Source organism: Dermacentor andersoni, chromosome 8, assembly GCF_023375885.2.
Source record: "Dermacentor andersoni chromosome 8, qqDerAnde1_hic_scaffold, whole genome shotgun sequence".
Lineage (NCBI taxonomy): Eukaryota > Metazoa > Arthropoda > Arachnida > Ixodida > Ixodidae > Dermacentor > Dermacentor andersoni.
This window is the reverse complement of record NC_092821.1, coordinates 27,363,282-27,380,505: the sequence shown is the minus strand read 5'-3', so window position 1 is coordinate 27,380,505 and position 17,224 is coordinate 27,363,282. Positions and strand designations below refer to the sequence as shown.

The 17,224-nt window shown below is 51.5% G+C and overlaps 1 protein-coding gene across 3 annotated transcripts in view; it reads left to right on the top strand.

Annotated features, from left to right (window-relative positions):
* LOC126526290 (uncharacterized) overlaps positions 1–3,560 on the top strand; it is a 79,073-nt gene extending 75,513 nt beyond the window's left edge. For all 3 annotated transcript variants that reach the window (XM_050174196.3, XM_055068111.2, XM_055068112.2), the window contains one exon: positions 2,986–3,560. In XM_050174196.3, coding sequence (XP_050030153.2) covers positions 2,986–3,261 — 276 coding nt within the window. In that variant the 3' untranslated portion in view covers positions 3,262–3,560. The remainder of the gene's footprint in view (positions 1–2,985) is intronic.
* Positions 3,561–17,224: the final 13,664 nt, after the last annotated feature.

Sequence of the window (17,224 nt, the reverse complement as noted above, 5' to 3'; positions counted from 1 at the left end):
AGAAATCGAATAGGATACTTTTGGGTTAATACTTGACATGAATATTTGTACGCCTCTATTGTTTTCCTGCTTGATTTTGATTGACGCTGTAATCTTTTTTTGTGATGCGTGTGAATTCAGTCACGTTTGAAGTGTCTCGTATCCTTGTTAGCTTAATAATTTGCCTGATATGTCAGCAGTTGCAATGACCGTGCGTTGTCCGTTTATTTTATTTTTCTTCCACTCGATTTGTCCTCGACATTGGATATTTCGATAAGAAAAAAAGAAAACATTAAGCGCTAGTCCGAACATTTCCATTCAATCGTCTACTGAAGATGACTGAAAAAGAAACACACCTATGGTTGCGGTTTTGAGGGTTTAGCGAGCTGGCAAACTTCCGAAAAAGTACGTTATCGTAGCTGACATTTTGTGCTAGCGATATTACGAACAGATGCCTCGTTTGCCACTACTTTGTTTTTCCTATAATTTAGAAATAAAGACGTCTTTTTGTTGTCCGCATCCCTCAGTAAACACTTGGCGTCGTTGCATGTGTAACTCATGTGCAGCTTTAATTGTCAATAGATGACAAAGGTAGCCCGTTCATCAGCAGCAGCTCAATTCTAGAATGGGCAAATGGGCGTATGACGGTAACTTTTTTCCTTTTTTTTTAATGCGATAGCATTATAAGCGGACCTCACCTACTTTATATGTATCGGTCATAGCAAAAACATGGGTCGATCCCTGAGGCAGTGTAGTCGCAATGCGCTAACTTTCACGAGCGAGGAATGCGAGAAACTGGCACTTGGCACATGCGCCAGGCTTTCGAAAGAGCGTTTTTTTTTTCGCGAGACAAGAATGCGTGTGATTATAGCCTAATGTTACAAGCATTGAGCTGCTGTGCTGGTAGACCTATATTTGTGATCTGACCATCGACTAGGCATTACATCAGAGCATTAAAAATTGAGCTACCTTGTAAGGATCTACGAGGGAGCTAGAGGTGCGTTGAGCGTAAGCGAGCGCGTCACGGTGTACTCGAAATCGCAAGTTTGTAAGACAGGACGAGGCACAGAAACGTCACATTCATGAATGTTTGCAAGGCTGCCCGTAACGCACGCGTACAGATCTCCATGCGTTCACAATTATCGCATTCTATGTATGTCAGAAAGTTAGCGCTAAGCAATGGCCTAAATTTTTTTTTCGATCGAACCAGCCAATTAACGATGCCATGTTTATCGGTGAACGATGCTCCGAAAAAGTGCTACTTACTGAGAAGCTTGACCGACAATGAAGTATCGGTAACGCAATATCATTAAGGAAAATTGTTGGAATGAAACGGCAGGCCACTGTATATGGCCTCAAGCAAGCAGGCAACCGGGAGGAGAGGGTACGCCCGGGTAACACAACGTGATGTTATTTAGAAGATGTTTATGAAGACGTTTTTCTAGTGATTTACATATTAGAGTTGGTAGTAATTGGCCTTCTGTAAGAGATACCAGACGAAACTCAAAGTTCTTAGCTCTGTGCAGTCTTCCTCCCTCCACCTGTGTACCCGCCGCGGTTGCCCAGTGGCTATGGCATTCCGCAGCTGAGATCGAGGTTGCAGGTTCGACTCCTGCCGTGATGCTGCATTTCGACGGGGGAGCGAAGTGCAAAAGTGATCGTGTACTTAGGTACAGGTGCAGCTTATCGCTTTGCGCGACACTTATGTGTTACCGTAAAACGCAATACATTTGCCCCAATGCGCATGCATGTCTTGTACCGCTGACTTCAATGGGGCATGAATTTAATATAAACTCTATCATAATTAGGTTTAAGTGCACGTGAAAGAACCTCAGGTGGCCACAATTATTCTTGAGTCTCGTACTACGGCGTGCTTCATAATCTTAGCATAGTTTTGGCACGTAAAACAGTAGAACATTTAAAAATTTTGTCATTTTAGTGCCGCTCTCTTTCTTCGTCTTAACTCTCGCGCTGTACATCCGTCCGTTGAACCGTCGAACCCAGCTTTTCGAAGACGAAGTGACGGAGTTTCATCTACGTCACATATACGTCATCATATCAGACTTTCGTGAATGCTGCCGCGGCATTTGTGTACAGCACGCAGGCACGCACGCATGCACGCATGTACGCACGCACGCACTATGCACGCACGCACACGAATGCAAGTATCCACGTATATACCTAGGTGAGAGACGAAAGTTCTGTAGGAAGCACGTTCAGCAGTAGTTGCCCGATTAGGCTCCATGGGAATGTGATTCAGCGACCATTAATTGCGCTGCGTTCATTTCAGGTGCATTGTATAGCTTCAGTACTAATGAAAGTACCTATTAAGTGCCCGAGAAAGCATAGGTACGCAAAAGCCAGCAGCGAGGTTGTTCCTATAGCCCTAAACACCTGACTAGATGGAGCGAACTTTCACGGCAAGCTTCGGTCAACGAAGCCGCGGCTTGGCGTGGAAGTTCGCTGTATTGCGTTTGCCGGAGGAGCGATACAGACGATCCTAACGGCTTGACAAACATAAAACTCGCACTAGCGACCTAAGGCTAGGGCGATGTGCATCTTTGAAGGATTTCGCTGCATGATTCAGAATAAACTCTGTTTGGAAAAACCTTTCACGCGGTAGATCATGAATTTGTAGAAGTGCCTTGTTAGGCTTAGTTGGTACATAGTATTTACCACGGAAATATGGCGCAAAATGCGACATAAGGGCTATGCCTTTCTCTCTTTATGTCCCATTTAACGTACCGCTCGTGTTCTTAGACCTTGCTTCCGTCCTTCATGCGAACTCCAGATGACAATAACCACTCTTGTACACGCATTCTATTACGGATCGCGTCAGCTACAGTTCGGTGGAGCTTGAACGGAAAATAATCTGTGCACTGGCATTATTCCAGTTAACCCGAGTGCAGGTTAAGATTAAACGCAGGCGCCGACAAAGGTGTCCCCTTACTTCAGGCGCTGCCACGGGATGCCAAGCGCCAGCACTTATAACAACTTCTTCCGCAGATCCAGTGCCTCCGATCTGTCTTCATGACGGCCGGCAAGAGCGTCCAGCGAGCTGATGCCCAGCTGTCGGCGGCGCTGGCCAAGTGTCTCCGGGACTCGTTCATGGACAGCAGTCGCTCAGCGGATGTTCGCCAGGCGCTGCTCGAGCTGATCGAGTTCCGGGCTTCGGGATGGAAGCTCGGGGCCGCTCAGCAGCGCTACTACTGTGCGCACGACGGCGGTGCTGCAGTCACCGACGGACACAGCGGCTGCTCCGGCGTAGCACCGTTGCAATAATTCTGTGGCTTTCGATAGAAAGGAACAGATAGCTTTCAGCTCTCTTCTGGTTTGTTGTTGCATCGAGTTACTTCTGTCTTTCTTCTCTTTTACTTTTTTTTCTGCTATTCTGAACGAGGCTCTCCCGTTTCTACAACTCCATAAATATTTTCTTTATTCATAGGGGATGTTGTGTAAGCATGAATAGGGAGAATTTACAGTGGCATAATTGAAGGGGCTTGTGCAACTAGGCGTTTTAATATTTTTTTCTGTTTTTGCTGCCGCCATCTTTGGAGAATAAAATAAATAAGTAAACCTTTCCCGTTCCGCTTTATTAACCACACAGTTTCAAAGTATATTGAGGCGCTCTAGCATCGAGGAGCCAATGCAACATAAACTTATATGTAACATTAGTGAAAGTTCCTCTGGCATAAATGGATTCTGGGTTCGTGCTGTGTCTAGAAAAATCTCCGACGTCGTTACTTTTCAGCGAAACTAGTACGCGTTAAGGAATTGAGTTGTTGATCACAAACGACAAGTGAACCACAGTTAAACTTGCAGCTTCACCTGAGCCCTTTGCTTTTGAAATGTAAAAAAATATATTGTCAAGCACTATAGGAAACCCATACGATTTCCTTAGAAAAAGAAAATGCCGCAGTTGATGAAAAATGTGTAGTGGTCCCTTTTTGGCAGTGAGTGTCCGCCCTCATCGATAACAAGCGAACAAACACTGACACGAAGGACAACATAGGGTGAAATTACTTGTGCTTAATAAATGAAATAAAAGAATAAATTAATGGAAATGAAAGTGGATGAAAAAAGAAACGCCGCAGGTGAGGAACTACCCACAACTTTCGCATTACGCGTGCGTTGCTCTACCAATTCAGCTACCGCGGCGCCGTTTCTCCATTTACATTCTTGTGTATCTGTTTCCCAGTAGAATCCTGGAACGAATGTTAGCCAGCGCCACCACTCGCAAACCTTGCTGCGGATGTGGAACATCCTTTCTGCCACAGGCGGCACGAGAACGTGATCTCGTTAGGTGAAGGCAACCGGACAATAAACCCACACATGCTACCCGAAGGCATCAGTGATGCCGGATTCGAGACCCTCGTTATGTAATAAACGAGAAGAAAGGGGTTACCCGAGGGAGCCGATTTTTATTAGTGATATTGTTACGGTTACGTTGGGAGTATAGAAAGAGTGTATTTGCAATATACTGTGGGGATCGCACGCTCATCCCGATATCTCCGGAGCGGCCACGCGGTTATCACGCGATAATCACGTGCTCGCTCGCGGAGGGTAGCGGGGAGAGGGCACCTTCGCCGCTCCCGCTGCTCTTCGCGCCTGGCCGCGACGCCGCAGCCCAAGGCACCCCGGGTTGTTCCCTCCTTTCCCTTTCTTGGAACCGGGGAGACTCCCTCTCCACCGCTCGGGTAGAAGCGCTATTCCCCCGATGGACCGTTGTCTTTCGGCTGAGGAGCTTGCGACTGGCCGCATCTCAATTCAGCCGCTGAGACCGCTGCACGCCGTCCCCCTGTTGCGCTCGGCCTTTGTCAGCGACTGACCGCCCCAGGGCCCGAGCGCGGAACCACTCTCGGTGAGCTGAACTCTTATCAGCCTCATTTGTGGTTCCCACATTGTGCGGTATTTCACCCCAGACGTGCGGAACGCTCCGCCGCTGTGGTTTTGTGTTGTATTTGTATGTGTGCTTGCTGTTGTTGTCAGTTGGTATACTTGTACTCTAAGGTGAATAAACACCCTGTCCCCCCTGGCCTGAACCCGCCGTGGTCGCAACTCACTGCGAACCGCGGGTTAGGGGTTACAGCTCTGACTGTTAGGTCTGCTGTGAAAGTGCTAGCGAGCGACTGCCGCTCCGCCAGCGCTGTGCGATCCAGAGAAGGGTCAGGTGCGCACGCGCGAACTTGAGTAATACCCCATATATTTGGCGCTTAACGTGGGGCCAGAGGTGTGACAGGTTGAGTCTTTTTGTGTGAGTGACTGCCACTACACGAACGAACCATGGCAGCATACGGGGCTGACTTACAGCCGTTGTATACGCTGGCGCAGGTTGCTACCAACAGGCAACAATTCGAAGCGGCGGTAACTGCTACCGCTCAGTCATACCCTGCGGCGAACATTAGCCCTGGGAATGTGATAAGCTTCGAAAAGGGTAGCGCTACACATGAGGCGCTCTCTCCGGCAGGACGTACCCTTGAAGGCGTGAGGCACATTACGCCGAACCCTTCGCCAGAGTTTGCGGAGAACACGGAGCCACAGCGGCACACTTGCTCGACGCGTCCCGCTCCTGTGCCAGACATTACTGGCCAGAGCGAGCCTCAGCAGGCACTGTTGACAGGTGCCGTCCAGAACACTCTGCTGACATCTGCCGCCGCTGCTACACCGAGAGTGAGGGTGGACTTACCCACCTACAGCGGGTATCATGATTCAGTTAGCGTCAACGAATACCTCGATCGCGTGCTGACTTACCAGCGCTCAACGGGGCTGTCCGATGGCGAGATACTGGAACGCGTCGTACCAGTGTCGTTGACTGATCACGCTGCCCGCTGGTTCCGGCTTACTGGCTACCGGTCTAGTACGCTGACCGAGTTCCGAGCGACCTTACGCGAGGAATTCCTGCCCGCAGATTACGAGCGTCGTCTGCGGCGCGAGTTGGAGCTACGTATTCAGTATCCGGACGAATCCTTGCTCGAGTACGTAAGGGCCATGGACGAACTTTATCGTGCCGCTGACCCTTCTGCTCCGAACTGCGATAAGGTGGAGAGAGTCACGCGACAAGCTCATCCCACCTTCGCAGCGTACCTAAGAGGCAGCAAGTTCAGGGATTTGGATGAGCTGGCCTCGGAGGCAAAGCGCATACAGGCGGACATGCCTCGCGCTCATACCGACCTCCACCCCCAGCGTCGAGAGCACCTGAGCCGCGATACGCGTGGAACGGGGACACTTTTCGCACTCGTTCCGGTGGAGATGGTGCGGTTGCTTTCAGTGACGGACAACTGAGAAACTGTTGGGACTTATCTGACCGGGCTCTCGACCCGTACACTTATGCCATGCGTGCAGCACGCGCTGCCGATGGCCGAGGTATGCATAATCGTGGTCGACATGCCGGCCCGAGGATGCCAGAGCAGAGCGTGCCTGCAAGGGAGCAGTCGATGAACAACGGTCAAACGGCGCGAGGCACTGGACGCCAAGCCCGACAAAGGCCGGCTCTCCTCAGTTATCGGTGCAACCAGCCGGGGCACTTCGCCCGGGATTGCAGACAGCCTGCGAACCGGAGCACGCGCTTTCGGGAAACGAGCGGGGCCGCCGGTGAGCAACGCTGCAAGGCCGGCGGCGGTTACAGCGGCGCCAAGTGAGACACATGAACTCCTTGCCCCGCTGGCTTGTCGTTTCGGACTACCCAACGACACGCCAGTGCCGCTCATAGAGGTTACAGTCGCCCGGCGCAGGTTTTTTGCGCTGTTAGACACAGGAGCAAGCGCTTCACTATTTGGCGACGAGGTGTGTGAACATCTCCGTCGGAACGCTATCCGACTGAGAGAGAGTAATGTGACCTTCCGACTCGCCAGCGGCACGGCGCATGTGAGCTGTGCTGCTAGGCTTGTGGTGCGGTGGGAGAAACGGGTGAGGCGACAACGCCTCGCTCACCTTCCCGGCCTGTCGGTTCCTATAATCCTTGGTAGAGACTTCCTCGCCAAGACGGGCATTGTTATTGACGTCTGCAATGGATGATATAGGGAGCGAGCATGTGGCACCCTGAAACCTTTCGTTCCATTTTCAAAAGCGTCAAGAGACAATGCCGTTCGATGATGCTTCGCACGCAGACCGACCCAACGGTTGCCCGAAAAGGTCCCTCAGAACGGTTGCGGCCGGGTCAACATGCCGTCCGGCCAACCGCGCTGAGAAAAGAGGCGCGGAGGGGAACTGCTCCCCTCCCGCACAGCCCATAACCCCCGCTGCGGTGGCACACTGTACCGCAGTGAGGGGCGAACGATACCACCCGCTGCTGAACGACTCAAGCAGTTTGTCGGGGGAAGAAAAGGCTCGCCTCTCATCGCTTCTGACTGAATATGACGCCGTATTCACAGAGCGGCCTGGTTGCACTACGCTACACAGGCACGAAATTGAGACAGGTGACGCCTCTCCGTGGAAGTGTAATCCTCGGCCGGTAAGTTTGGCTAAGAGGAAAGCACTAGACAGCACTCTGGACGAACTGCTCAATACAGGCGTTCTTGAAAGGTTGGACAGACCATGGGGTTTTCCTGTGGTGTTGGTTCCTAAAAAGGATGGGACGCCCCGCCTTTGTGTTGACTATCGCCGCCTGAACGAGGTGACACGCAAGGACGCATATCCGCTTCCTAGCATTCCCTCGATCGTATCCAACGTTGGCAGAGCGAAGTACTTCACTACGCTCGATGCAAGCAGAGGATACTTTCAGGTGGAGGTAGATCCCTGTAACCGAGAGAAGACTGCCTTCACTTGTCACAGGGGACTTTTCCAGTTTACCCGTATGCCCTTCGGACTTGTCGGTGCGCCTGCGACTTACCAGCGCCTGATGGACCGTGTCTTGGGTGGCGCAAGGCGGCACCATGCTCTTGCTTATCTGGACGATGTAGTGGTATTCTCGCGTACCTTTGATGGGCACTTACGCCACCTCAGGGACGTGTTGGAGCGTCTGCGGTCTGCGGGGATAACGCTAAATCCGACCAAGACCGAGATCGCAGCAACCCGAGTAACGCTACTGGGGTTTAAACTTGACAACGGACGTCTTCTGCCGTGTGATGACAAGGTTCAGGCATTATTGAACTATCCGTCACCGGCAGACATAGGCCGACTGAGACGCTTTTTGGGGCTGGCGAACTTCTATCGACAGTTCATCCCAAACTGCGCTGCACTACAAGCCCCCTTGACTATGCTGTTGAGGAAAGGTGAGCAGTGGAGGTGGGGTCCCGAGCAAGAGGAGGCACTGCGCAACCTCGTAAACGCGCTCGTGGAAACCACCGAGTTAAGGCTACCAGACTTGAACAAAGAATGTGTCATGCAAACGGACGCCAGTGACCTTGGCCTAGGAGTGGTTTTGCTCCAACAGCACGAAGGTAGCTTGCGCCCGGTAGCTTTTGCCAGCCGCTCTTTGACTCCCGCAGAGAAAAATTACTCCGTGACCGAAAAGGAATGTCTGGCGATCATTTTCGCTCTTAAAAAGTTTGACTACTATATTGATGGAGTCCCATTCATAATTGAGACCGATCATATGGCACTAACTTGGCTTAGGCGCTTAGGAGAGCCGAGCGGCCGGCTTGCGCGATGGGCACTTCTCCTGCAGCGATACGACTTTACCGTTCGCTACAGGAGAGGAAAGAACAACGTTGTGGCGGGCGCACTTTCACGCGCGCCCGTTGACTGTGAGAAGAGTAACATTACTACTCAACTCACCTCGCCCGAAACTGAGCTTGAGAGCGGACTAACCGCTGCGACGATCGAGGTTGTCAGGAGGGGTAACATTAATACCCATCGTGACTCCTCAGTGACTCAGCCTAAGAGCAGAGTAACTGTTACAATGCTCGACGGCGCTGGTCCCGAAGGAAGGGCGGACGAACCCCCTTCTCCGGACGAAAGCGTGAACCACTTGGACTGCGTCAGTTCAGTGGGGAGCGTGTTCGGCAGAAAGGAGCTGTTAGAGGCACAGCGGGAGGATCCGTTTTGTAAGAAAGTGTTTGAGGGGCTCCGGGAGCCCGGCGGCGCGGCCGCGGCGCACATGGACGCAGCTGGTATTGCTGTGGGTGCGCGGCGCTCCGAAACAGCTGGTATTGCTGTGAGCACGTTCGATTGCTACCTGCTAGACTCTGACGGCGTCCTGCTGAGATACATTCCCGCGGAGAAGGGTACACATCAGTCCTTCAAAGCGGTGATTCCACGCACGCTGAGAGGAGCACTTTTACGCTACTTTCACGATACGTGCCTGGCTGGGCATGCAAGTGGCCCTAAGACTTATCTGAAGTTATGCCGCTTTGCTACCTGGCCCAGAATGAAGCGGGATGTGATGCGCTACGCCCGCTCTTGCAACGTGTGCCAACGCGTGAAGCCGCGTGGTGGACGACCACCCGGGCTCATGCCACCGATCAAAAGCCGAACGCCGTGGCAAATTGCGGCATGTGACGTCATGAGACCTTACCCCAGGACACCGAGCGGGAACCGATTCCCTCTCGTAGTCACAGACCATTTCAGCAAGTGGGTGGAACTGTTCCCCCTACGGAAGCTGACGGCACGCGTAATCATGGGAAAGCTGATCGCGGTGTTTACACGATTCGGCTATCCTAAGCAGTTGATAACGGACAATGCGTCCTACTTCACTGCCAAACTCTTCGTGGACTCTTGTGCAGCTCTCGGCATTAAGCACAGGAGAACAACCACGTACCATGCCCAGGCGAATCCCACTGAGCGTGTGAACCGCAACATCAAGCACATGCTAGTTGCATTTGCGGGGACGCACAATGAGTGGGACGCTTGTCTTCCTGAAATTGGATTTGCGATCAGGTCGACAGTGAATCGATCGACTGGGTATACACCCGCCACCCTCAACCTTGGGAGGGAGCTGTTGAGTCCGGTAGAACTTACTCTACAGGAACGATGCAGCACGGAACTGGTTGTTTCGTCGGGACGCACCGATTATGCGACTGGGCTGCGCGCAAAGGTAACGCAGGCTTTACGAAAAGCGCGACGGAACCTGAGCACTGCACGTGCCGAGCAGAAAGCGCAGTACAACCGCTCTCATCGGGAAGTTCACTACAAAGTGGGCGACTTGGTGTTGAGACGGAATCACGTCCTGAGCGACGCCAGTAAGAAATTCTCAGCTTCTCTGGCGCCGAAATGGACAGGACCGTATACCGGGTGCGAGAGACTGTCTCTTCGCTCGTGTACAGGCTGGCGGACTTGAAGTTAAGACCGATCAGCCGACCGGTGCATGTCTGTGATCTCAAAGCCTACTACGACAGAGGGAACGAGTGGCCCGAGGAGAACGCTCTCCCGCGCCCGCAGGCAGCGGCATCGAGTGGCACAGCTCGACGTTCGAGCCCAGTGCGGCGTTATAAGTTGCGATCTCGGCAGAACTAACTCTGTCCGGTTCGCTGAGGCTATTTTATTGTGCGCGATATCGGGCGGAATGCTCCTCCGATGTCTAGCATGCAGGCTTCCAGAGCGAGCACGCACTTTCTCTTTAGAAGACGAAGTGAGAGGGGCCGACCAAATTGTCGCAGCAGCAGACCGCCCGCCGGGAGCCGTGCAACAACATTCACGCAAGAAGAAAAGACCGTCTCCGCTGCGGGTACGAACGAGCAGGCCGTAAGCATTCAGCAACGCAGTTCATGCAGCAGGCGGCGAGAAAAGAGGATCCTGCGGCGGCCAACAACGAGGTGAGAAGCGCACGCGAGCGACTTCCGGAAGCGCCCAGGCTCAAGGTCAAGCAAAAGACTTCCCCCGCAAGGACAGAGTGGGCCCCTGCTGCGCAGCGAGGTGCCAGCCATCGTCAGGGGTGGGTAGGCGCGCCTTTGCCGATCTTGCGTGCCGAAACCCGCGAGGGTGCGCAACGACAGAGAGATAGCTGTGTCGGGACGAACAGAAAGAAACGCCTTCGACCATACCAGAGGGCAACGACCTCCGGCAACATCAAAAGACAGCTGTCCTGCGCCATATCGAGGCTGGTTCGGGGATCGCGTCAGCATAATCGAAACAGCCAAGAGAAATCCAGGGGCCCTTTCGCCACCACGGACACGGCACGCCGCCGAGGAGCAAGGTGACCCGGACCCAGCAGCCTTCTTGCCTCCTACTACATCCCGTTACTGTCAAGGTGCTCCGTGACATACTTCAACGTTCCGGCCTGGCTCGCGACTACCTACACGGCGACAACGGCGGTCTGCAGCTAGAGCTGCTCCCTGACCAACAGGGACTCAAACCGTGTTGCTGTCGGAGTAGCATGTCCCTCTTAGAAAAGCGTCAGGTAACGGCGGCCTCTTAGCGGCTAAAGGGTTATATGAAGGAGGGGGGATGTGGGGATCGCACGCGCATCCCAATATCTCCGGATCGGCCACGCGGTTATCACGCGATAATCACGTGCTCGCTCGCGGAGGGTAGCGGGGAGAGGGCACCTTCGCCGCTCCCGCTGCTCTTCGCACCTGGCCGCGACGCCGCAGCCCAAGGCACCCCGGGGTGTTCCCTCCTTTCCCTTTCTTGGAACCGGGGAGACTCCATCTCCGCCGCTCGGGGAGACTCCATCTCCGCCGCTCGGGGAGAAGCGCTATTCCCCCGATGGACCGTTGTCTTTCGGCTGGGGAGCTTGCGACTGGCCGCATCTCAATTCAGCTGCTGAGACCGCCGCACGCCGTCCCCCTGTTGCGCTCGGCCTTTGTGAGCGACTGACCGCCCCAGGGCCCGAGCGCGGATCCATTCTGGGTGAGCTGAACTCTTATCAGCCTCTTTTGTGGTTCCCACATTGTGCGGTATTTCACCCCTGACGTGCGGAACGCTCCGCTGCTGTGGTTTTGTTTTGTGTTGTATTTGTATGTGTGGTTGCTGTTGTTGTCAGTTTGTATACTTGTACTCTAAGGTGAATAAACGCCTTAGGTCGTGATTCACCCTGTCCCACCTGGCCTGAACCCGCCGTGGTCGCAACTTACTGCGAACCGCGGGTTAGGGGTCACAGCTCTGACTGTTACGGCTGCTGCGAAAGTGCTAGCGAGCGACTGCCGCTCCGCCGGCGCTGTGCGATCCAGAGCAGGGTCAGGTGCGCACGCGCGAACTTGAGTAATATCCCTATAATACATACAAAATGAGTCAGAGCAGTTAAGATGACTGGCCGCGAACAACACGCAGCAGCCAGCGCACCGTGATGTTGTCCTTCCTCCCTTTGTTCATCCTTCCGTAACAGGATCCCTGGGTGGTGAAGCGCCGTCTCGGCGCATGGGAGGGGAAGAATTGCGAGCGAAGTATGGCTTCAGTCGCGAAACAGGGACGACGTCAACAGGCGTCAGACTTGAGGATGCATCAAACTGTAGCGGCGGAATCTCGTATTTTAAGTCGTTAACTTGAAGTAGGACTTCATAAGGCCCTGTGTAGCGAGAGAGAGAAGCTTCTGGGAGAGGCCAACCCGACCACATGGCGACCAAAGGAGCAACCAAGCACCAGGCGCGAACTTAAAGGGACACCAATGCGAAACAATAAATCAGTTTAGACTAATGAAGCATTGTTTCAGAACCCCGCAGGAAGTCATTTAAAAAAATAGTTTGATTATTAGATGAGAAAATGAAGGTGCAAGTATGAGTATTTGAATTTCGCGCCGAGACCTAGCGCCGGTACGTCAGCGTGACGTCAGGGATTCCAAAGCGTGTTTTGGCATTTGGGCCATGGTGGCTGAATAAAGGTTCCCGAAACTTGCCATGTTTAATATTTGGTTCCTTTACAACACAATGTAGTCCATCTGTACCGCCATATATAATTAGTAGGCCCTAGAAGATGCCATCAAAATTCAAGACGTCACAGCCCCCAGGTGCGGGAACTTAAGTAGGCGTCGCCACCCGTATTTCGTCCTTGCGCTTTTTCTGGCTTACCGAACCTCTTATCGTTGTAAAAGTGGTGTTTTTGGTGGTGTAGAACGGTAATTTACTGATGCAGAAGAAATCATGTTTCACTTTAGTGTCCCTTTAACACCGCGATAGCACCGGTCATAACGCTGTTTTTGTATATGCTGCGAGGCTAATAAACGAGATCAGGCGACTTGACGTGCCATGTGAGCGCGATCGATGACTTCACAAGCGTACTCAGGTACAACACGTGGCACAGAAGGGAGGACGGTGTCGAACGGCAATGTGGGGTCCTGACCATACAAAAGATAAGGTGAATATCCTACGGTGTCACGTTGGGACGAGTTGTACGCAAGCGTCGTAGTCGCGGTGATCGTTGGAGACGTACATCTACAGCATCTCTGCGATCGTTCGGTTGAGACTTTCCGTAAGACCCTTCGTTTGTGGGTGGTAGGCGGTGGACCGCTTGGGCTCAGTGGCACAAGAGCGGAGGACGTCGTCGACAACTCGAGCCAAGAATGAGCGGCCGCGGTCTGTAAGTACTGTCGAGGTGCACCGTGGTGGAGAATGACGTCATGAAGGAGAAAATCGGCGACGTCTGTTGCACAACTAGTCGGCCACGCCTTTATTACCGCGTAGCGTGTCGCGTAATCAGTAGCGACGGCGATCCACTTAATACCTCTAGTCGTCGTCGGAAAAGGGCGAAGTAGGTCAAGGCCTACGCGAAGGAACGATTCAGAGGGAGCTTCAATTGGATGGAGTCGTCCGACAGGTGGCAGGGGAGGTTTCTTCAGGCGCTGACACAGTTAGCTAGTTGCGACATAACGACGCACAGAGTAGTAGAGACCCGGCCAGAAGAACCGGCGTCATACGCGGTCGTATGTGCGCAAAACTCCAAGGTGTCTCGCCGTCGGTGCATCGTGAAGTTGTTCGAGAGCGACAGATCGCAGATGACTAGGAAGGACAGGGAGCAACTCGGGGCCGTCAAGGTTGATGTTGTGGCGGTAGAGGATGCCGTCGTGCAGCACGAACAAGTGATAATTGCTCACTTTTGCTCAACCCATACCCACTTGCTTATATGCTGCTGTGTGTGATTGTCTCGACGTGGCGCTGTTGTTACAATGCGGTGATAACCCGGGGACCCCAAGGGTGCAAAAGTCCGCTCAAGACGACTCTGCCTCGAGTAGTGTTCCCGAATCCCAGTCTAATCAGATGAGCACCGTCTTATTAATCCTTAGAGACATAAAGAAGACGCCAGTCGAGGTTACTAAAGGCGAGTCAGAGTTGAAATCAGATATGAAGGATCTCAAAACTAGCGAAAGCGCAATTGAAAGCTAGCTGATATTTTCTGCCTTCTTGAATAACCTTAAAATGAATTTGATCTAGGCGTAATCACTTGGTTTTTCACGGCATACCCGATTCCCGTGAGTCATGACTACAAAGTGAACAGAAAAAACTGGACGCCCTCTCGTCAGCGATGGGAAATGCCTTGCCATCAAACTCAGTTGAACGGCCGTGTCGAATTGGGACTCCTTCAAATACGAAGTGTCGTCCGGTTATAAGGAAACAATAAAACTTTAGAATTAAGAAGAGCATTCTTTCGTCGCACAGCCATCTTAAATGTAGTAACATTTAAGTATCTGTGGACTTATCGCCTGCGACAAGGCTCGCTAGACGAGCTTCACGAATGTAGTAAAATCCAGCTTAGTTCTCCCTCATTTAAACTACTCTTTAATAAGCTTTTCATTGGTAATCAATGTTTCATGCATGATCAAACAAGTGACAGCGTTAAGCGAGTTAAAAGAGCTTTTCAGGTCACGCAAGTGCACCTGACAATCTGCTTCATCACACTACTACATAGCAATGCGAGAGGTGCGACGGCGTATTTTTAACACCACAAGAAACTTACGGGGTTTTACGTGCCAAAACCACTTTCTGATTATGAGGCACGCCGTAGTGGAGGGTCCCGGAAATTTTGACCACTTGGGGTTCTTTAACGTGCACCTAAATCTCAGTACACGGGTGTTTTGCGCATTTCGCCCCTATCGAAATGCGGCCGCCGTGGCCGGGATTCGATCCCGCGACCTCGCGCTCAGCAGCCCAACACCATAGCCACTGAGCAACCACGGCGGGTCTTTAACACCGCAAGCCTCCGTGCTTATTGCTAACGCTAGAAGTGTGTTTCGTAAACGTGAGGAACTTGACTCGCTCATCGATAGCCGTGATGCTGGTATTATTGCATTAGCGGAAACGTGGCTACAACTTCATGCGCAAGGTTTTGTCTCAATTTCGTATCTTCCGTTCCGATCGCACTGCTCGCAAAGGCGGTGGCGTACTACTCGCTATGTCAAAGTCCCTGCAATGTCACGAAGTCCTCATTCACTGTAACCTGGAAGTTGTGTGCGCGTGCGTCGATAACGGTTAGCGTAAAATTACGATCGTTCTTTGCTACTGCGCTCAATCCTACCAATCCACTTTCACCGCTGAGCTTCGTGATGTGTTTAACGCCCTTACTTGGCGGCATCCTTCGATCCCCATTATATTATCGGGGATTTCAACATCCCCAACATATGCTGGACTACTGATCCTCCGACCTGTTGTCCATTTTTTTCACAAAGTAACGACTTTCTTGATCTCTGCTCCTTTTTTTCTAAGCACAATTAGTATTAGAAGTTACTAGGATCTCAGACAGTGCTGCTAACCTCATTCACGTAATCTCGTCGTCTCATCCTGACGTAGTTACCAATGTTTCATGCTTACCGGGCTTAAGCGTTCGCCTGGGTCTTTCGTTCAACATATCTCCTGTGTTAAAACAGTTGTTAAAAAAATAATTTACCACTATGATAGGACAATATTCGACGCTATTAATATAGAGCTAGCTATTTTTCTTGATCCTTTCCTAAGCCAAATTGATGATCGCATGGCTGATGAGAATTGGATCGTTTTCAAAAATAAGATACATGAGCCCACCGACAAGTTTATTCCATCAAGTGTAATATCCTACAATTTTAAGGCCAGGATCAACTCCAAGTTAAAAAGGCTTTACAACAACAACAACAACAACAACAACAACAACAACGCGACTGTATTGAATAGAGAATAAAAGTGCTCTGGCATCAAAATGGGATTCTTACATGGAGGCGAGCAATAATTACACAGAGGCTATAAAACTTGCCAAAAAAACATTCCTAGTACATACTTTGCCCACAATCTTTGCGAATGACCCTAAAAAGTTCTGGCGTGTTATTATTCCTTCGAAAGATAATTCGTTCACGCTGATTGATTCCAGTGGTTCACCGGTACCCGATGATGTATGTCTCCATGTGCTTAATGCTGTGTTCTCTTACAACATTGTCCTTTGTACTGACCCTGTGCTTCCAACTCTTGAGTGTTGCAATTATCCACCTGTGCACTTATCACTGAACCTCTTGGGGTCGAAAATGTAATTAAAGATCTGAAGTTGTCATCAAGTCCTGCTGCTGATTTCGTTAACGCAAAATTTCTGAAAAATACTGTTGTTTATTCATCTGTTCTGTTTTCAAGAATCTTTCAGGCTGCCTTGCGCCGCTCGAGGCCCGATCTTCAGGAGGCCATCCTGGAGTGGGCTGAGAGGATAGAGGAGGCCTACTTCAAGTAGTTCCTCCCCCCACCCTCTATTCCGTTGCCCCCTTCCCTTTAAAGAGGGATAAATAATGTTTTTGATCGTCATGGAGCAGCAAACTTTAGATACCCATTACTACCTGCAGAATGGGCTGGGGTGCGTTCGGCAGGCATTCTCAGATCATGAACAGCAGGTTGCCATTACCCTCAAGAGAAAAGTGTATAAAAGCTGTGTCTTAACAGTACTCACGTGCGGGGCAGAAACCTGGAGGCTTACGGAAAGGGTTCTACTTAAGTTGAGGACGACGCAACGAGCTATGGAAAGAAAAGTGATAGGTGTAACGTTAAGGGATAAGAAAAGAGCAGATTGGGTGAGGGAACAAACTCGAGTTAATGACATCTTAGTTGAAATCAAGAAAAAGAAATGGGAATGGGCAGGACATGTAATCAGGAGGGAAGATAACCGATGGTCATTAAGGGTTACGAACTGGATTCCAAGGGAAGGGAAGCGTAGCAGGGGGCGGCAGAAAGGAGGGCGGATGAGATTAAGAAGTTTGCAGGGACGACATGGCCACAATTAGTACATGACCGGAGTAGTTGGAGAAGTATCGGAGAGGCCTCTGCCCTGCAGTGGGCGTAACCAGGCTGATGATGATGATGATGATGATGATGATGATCACTACCTGCAGATTGGAAGGTCGGGGAGGTGCTCCCACTCCACAAGTCCGGTAGCAAAAATTCATTCAACTACCACCCCATTTCCCTCACCAGCATTCGTTGCAAAGTTCTTG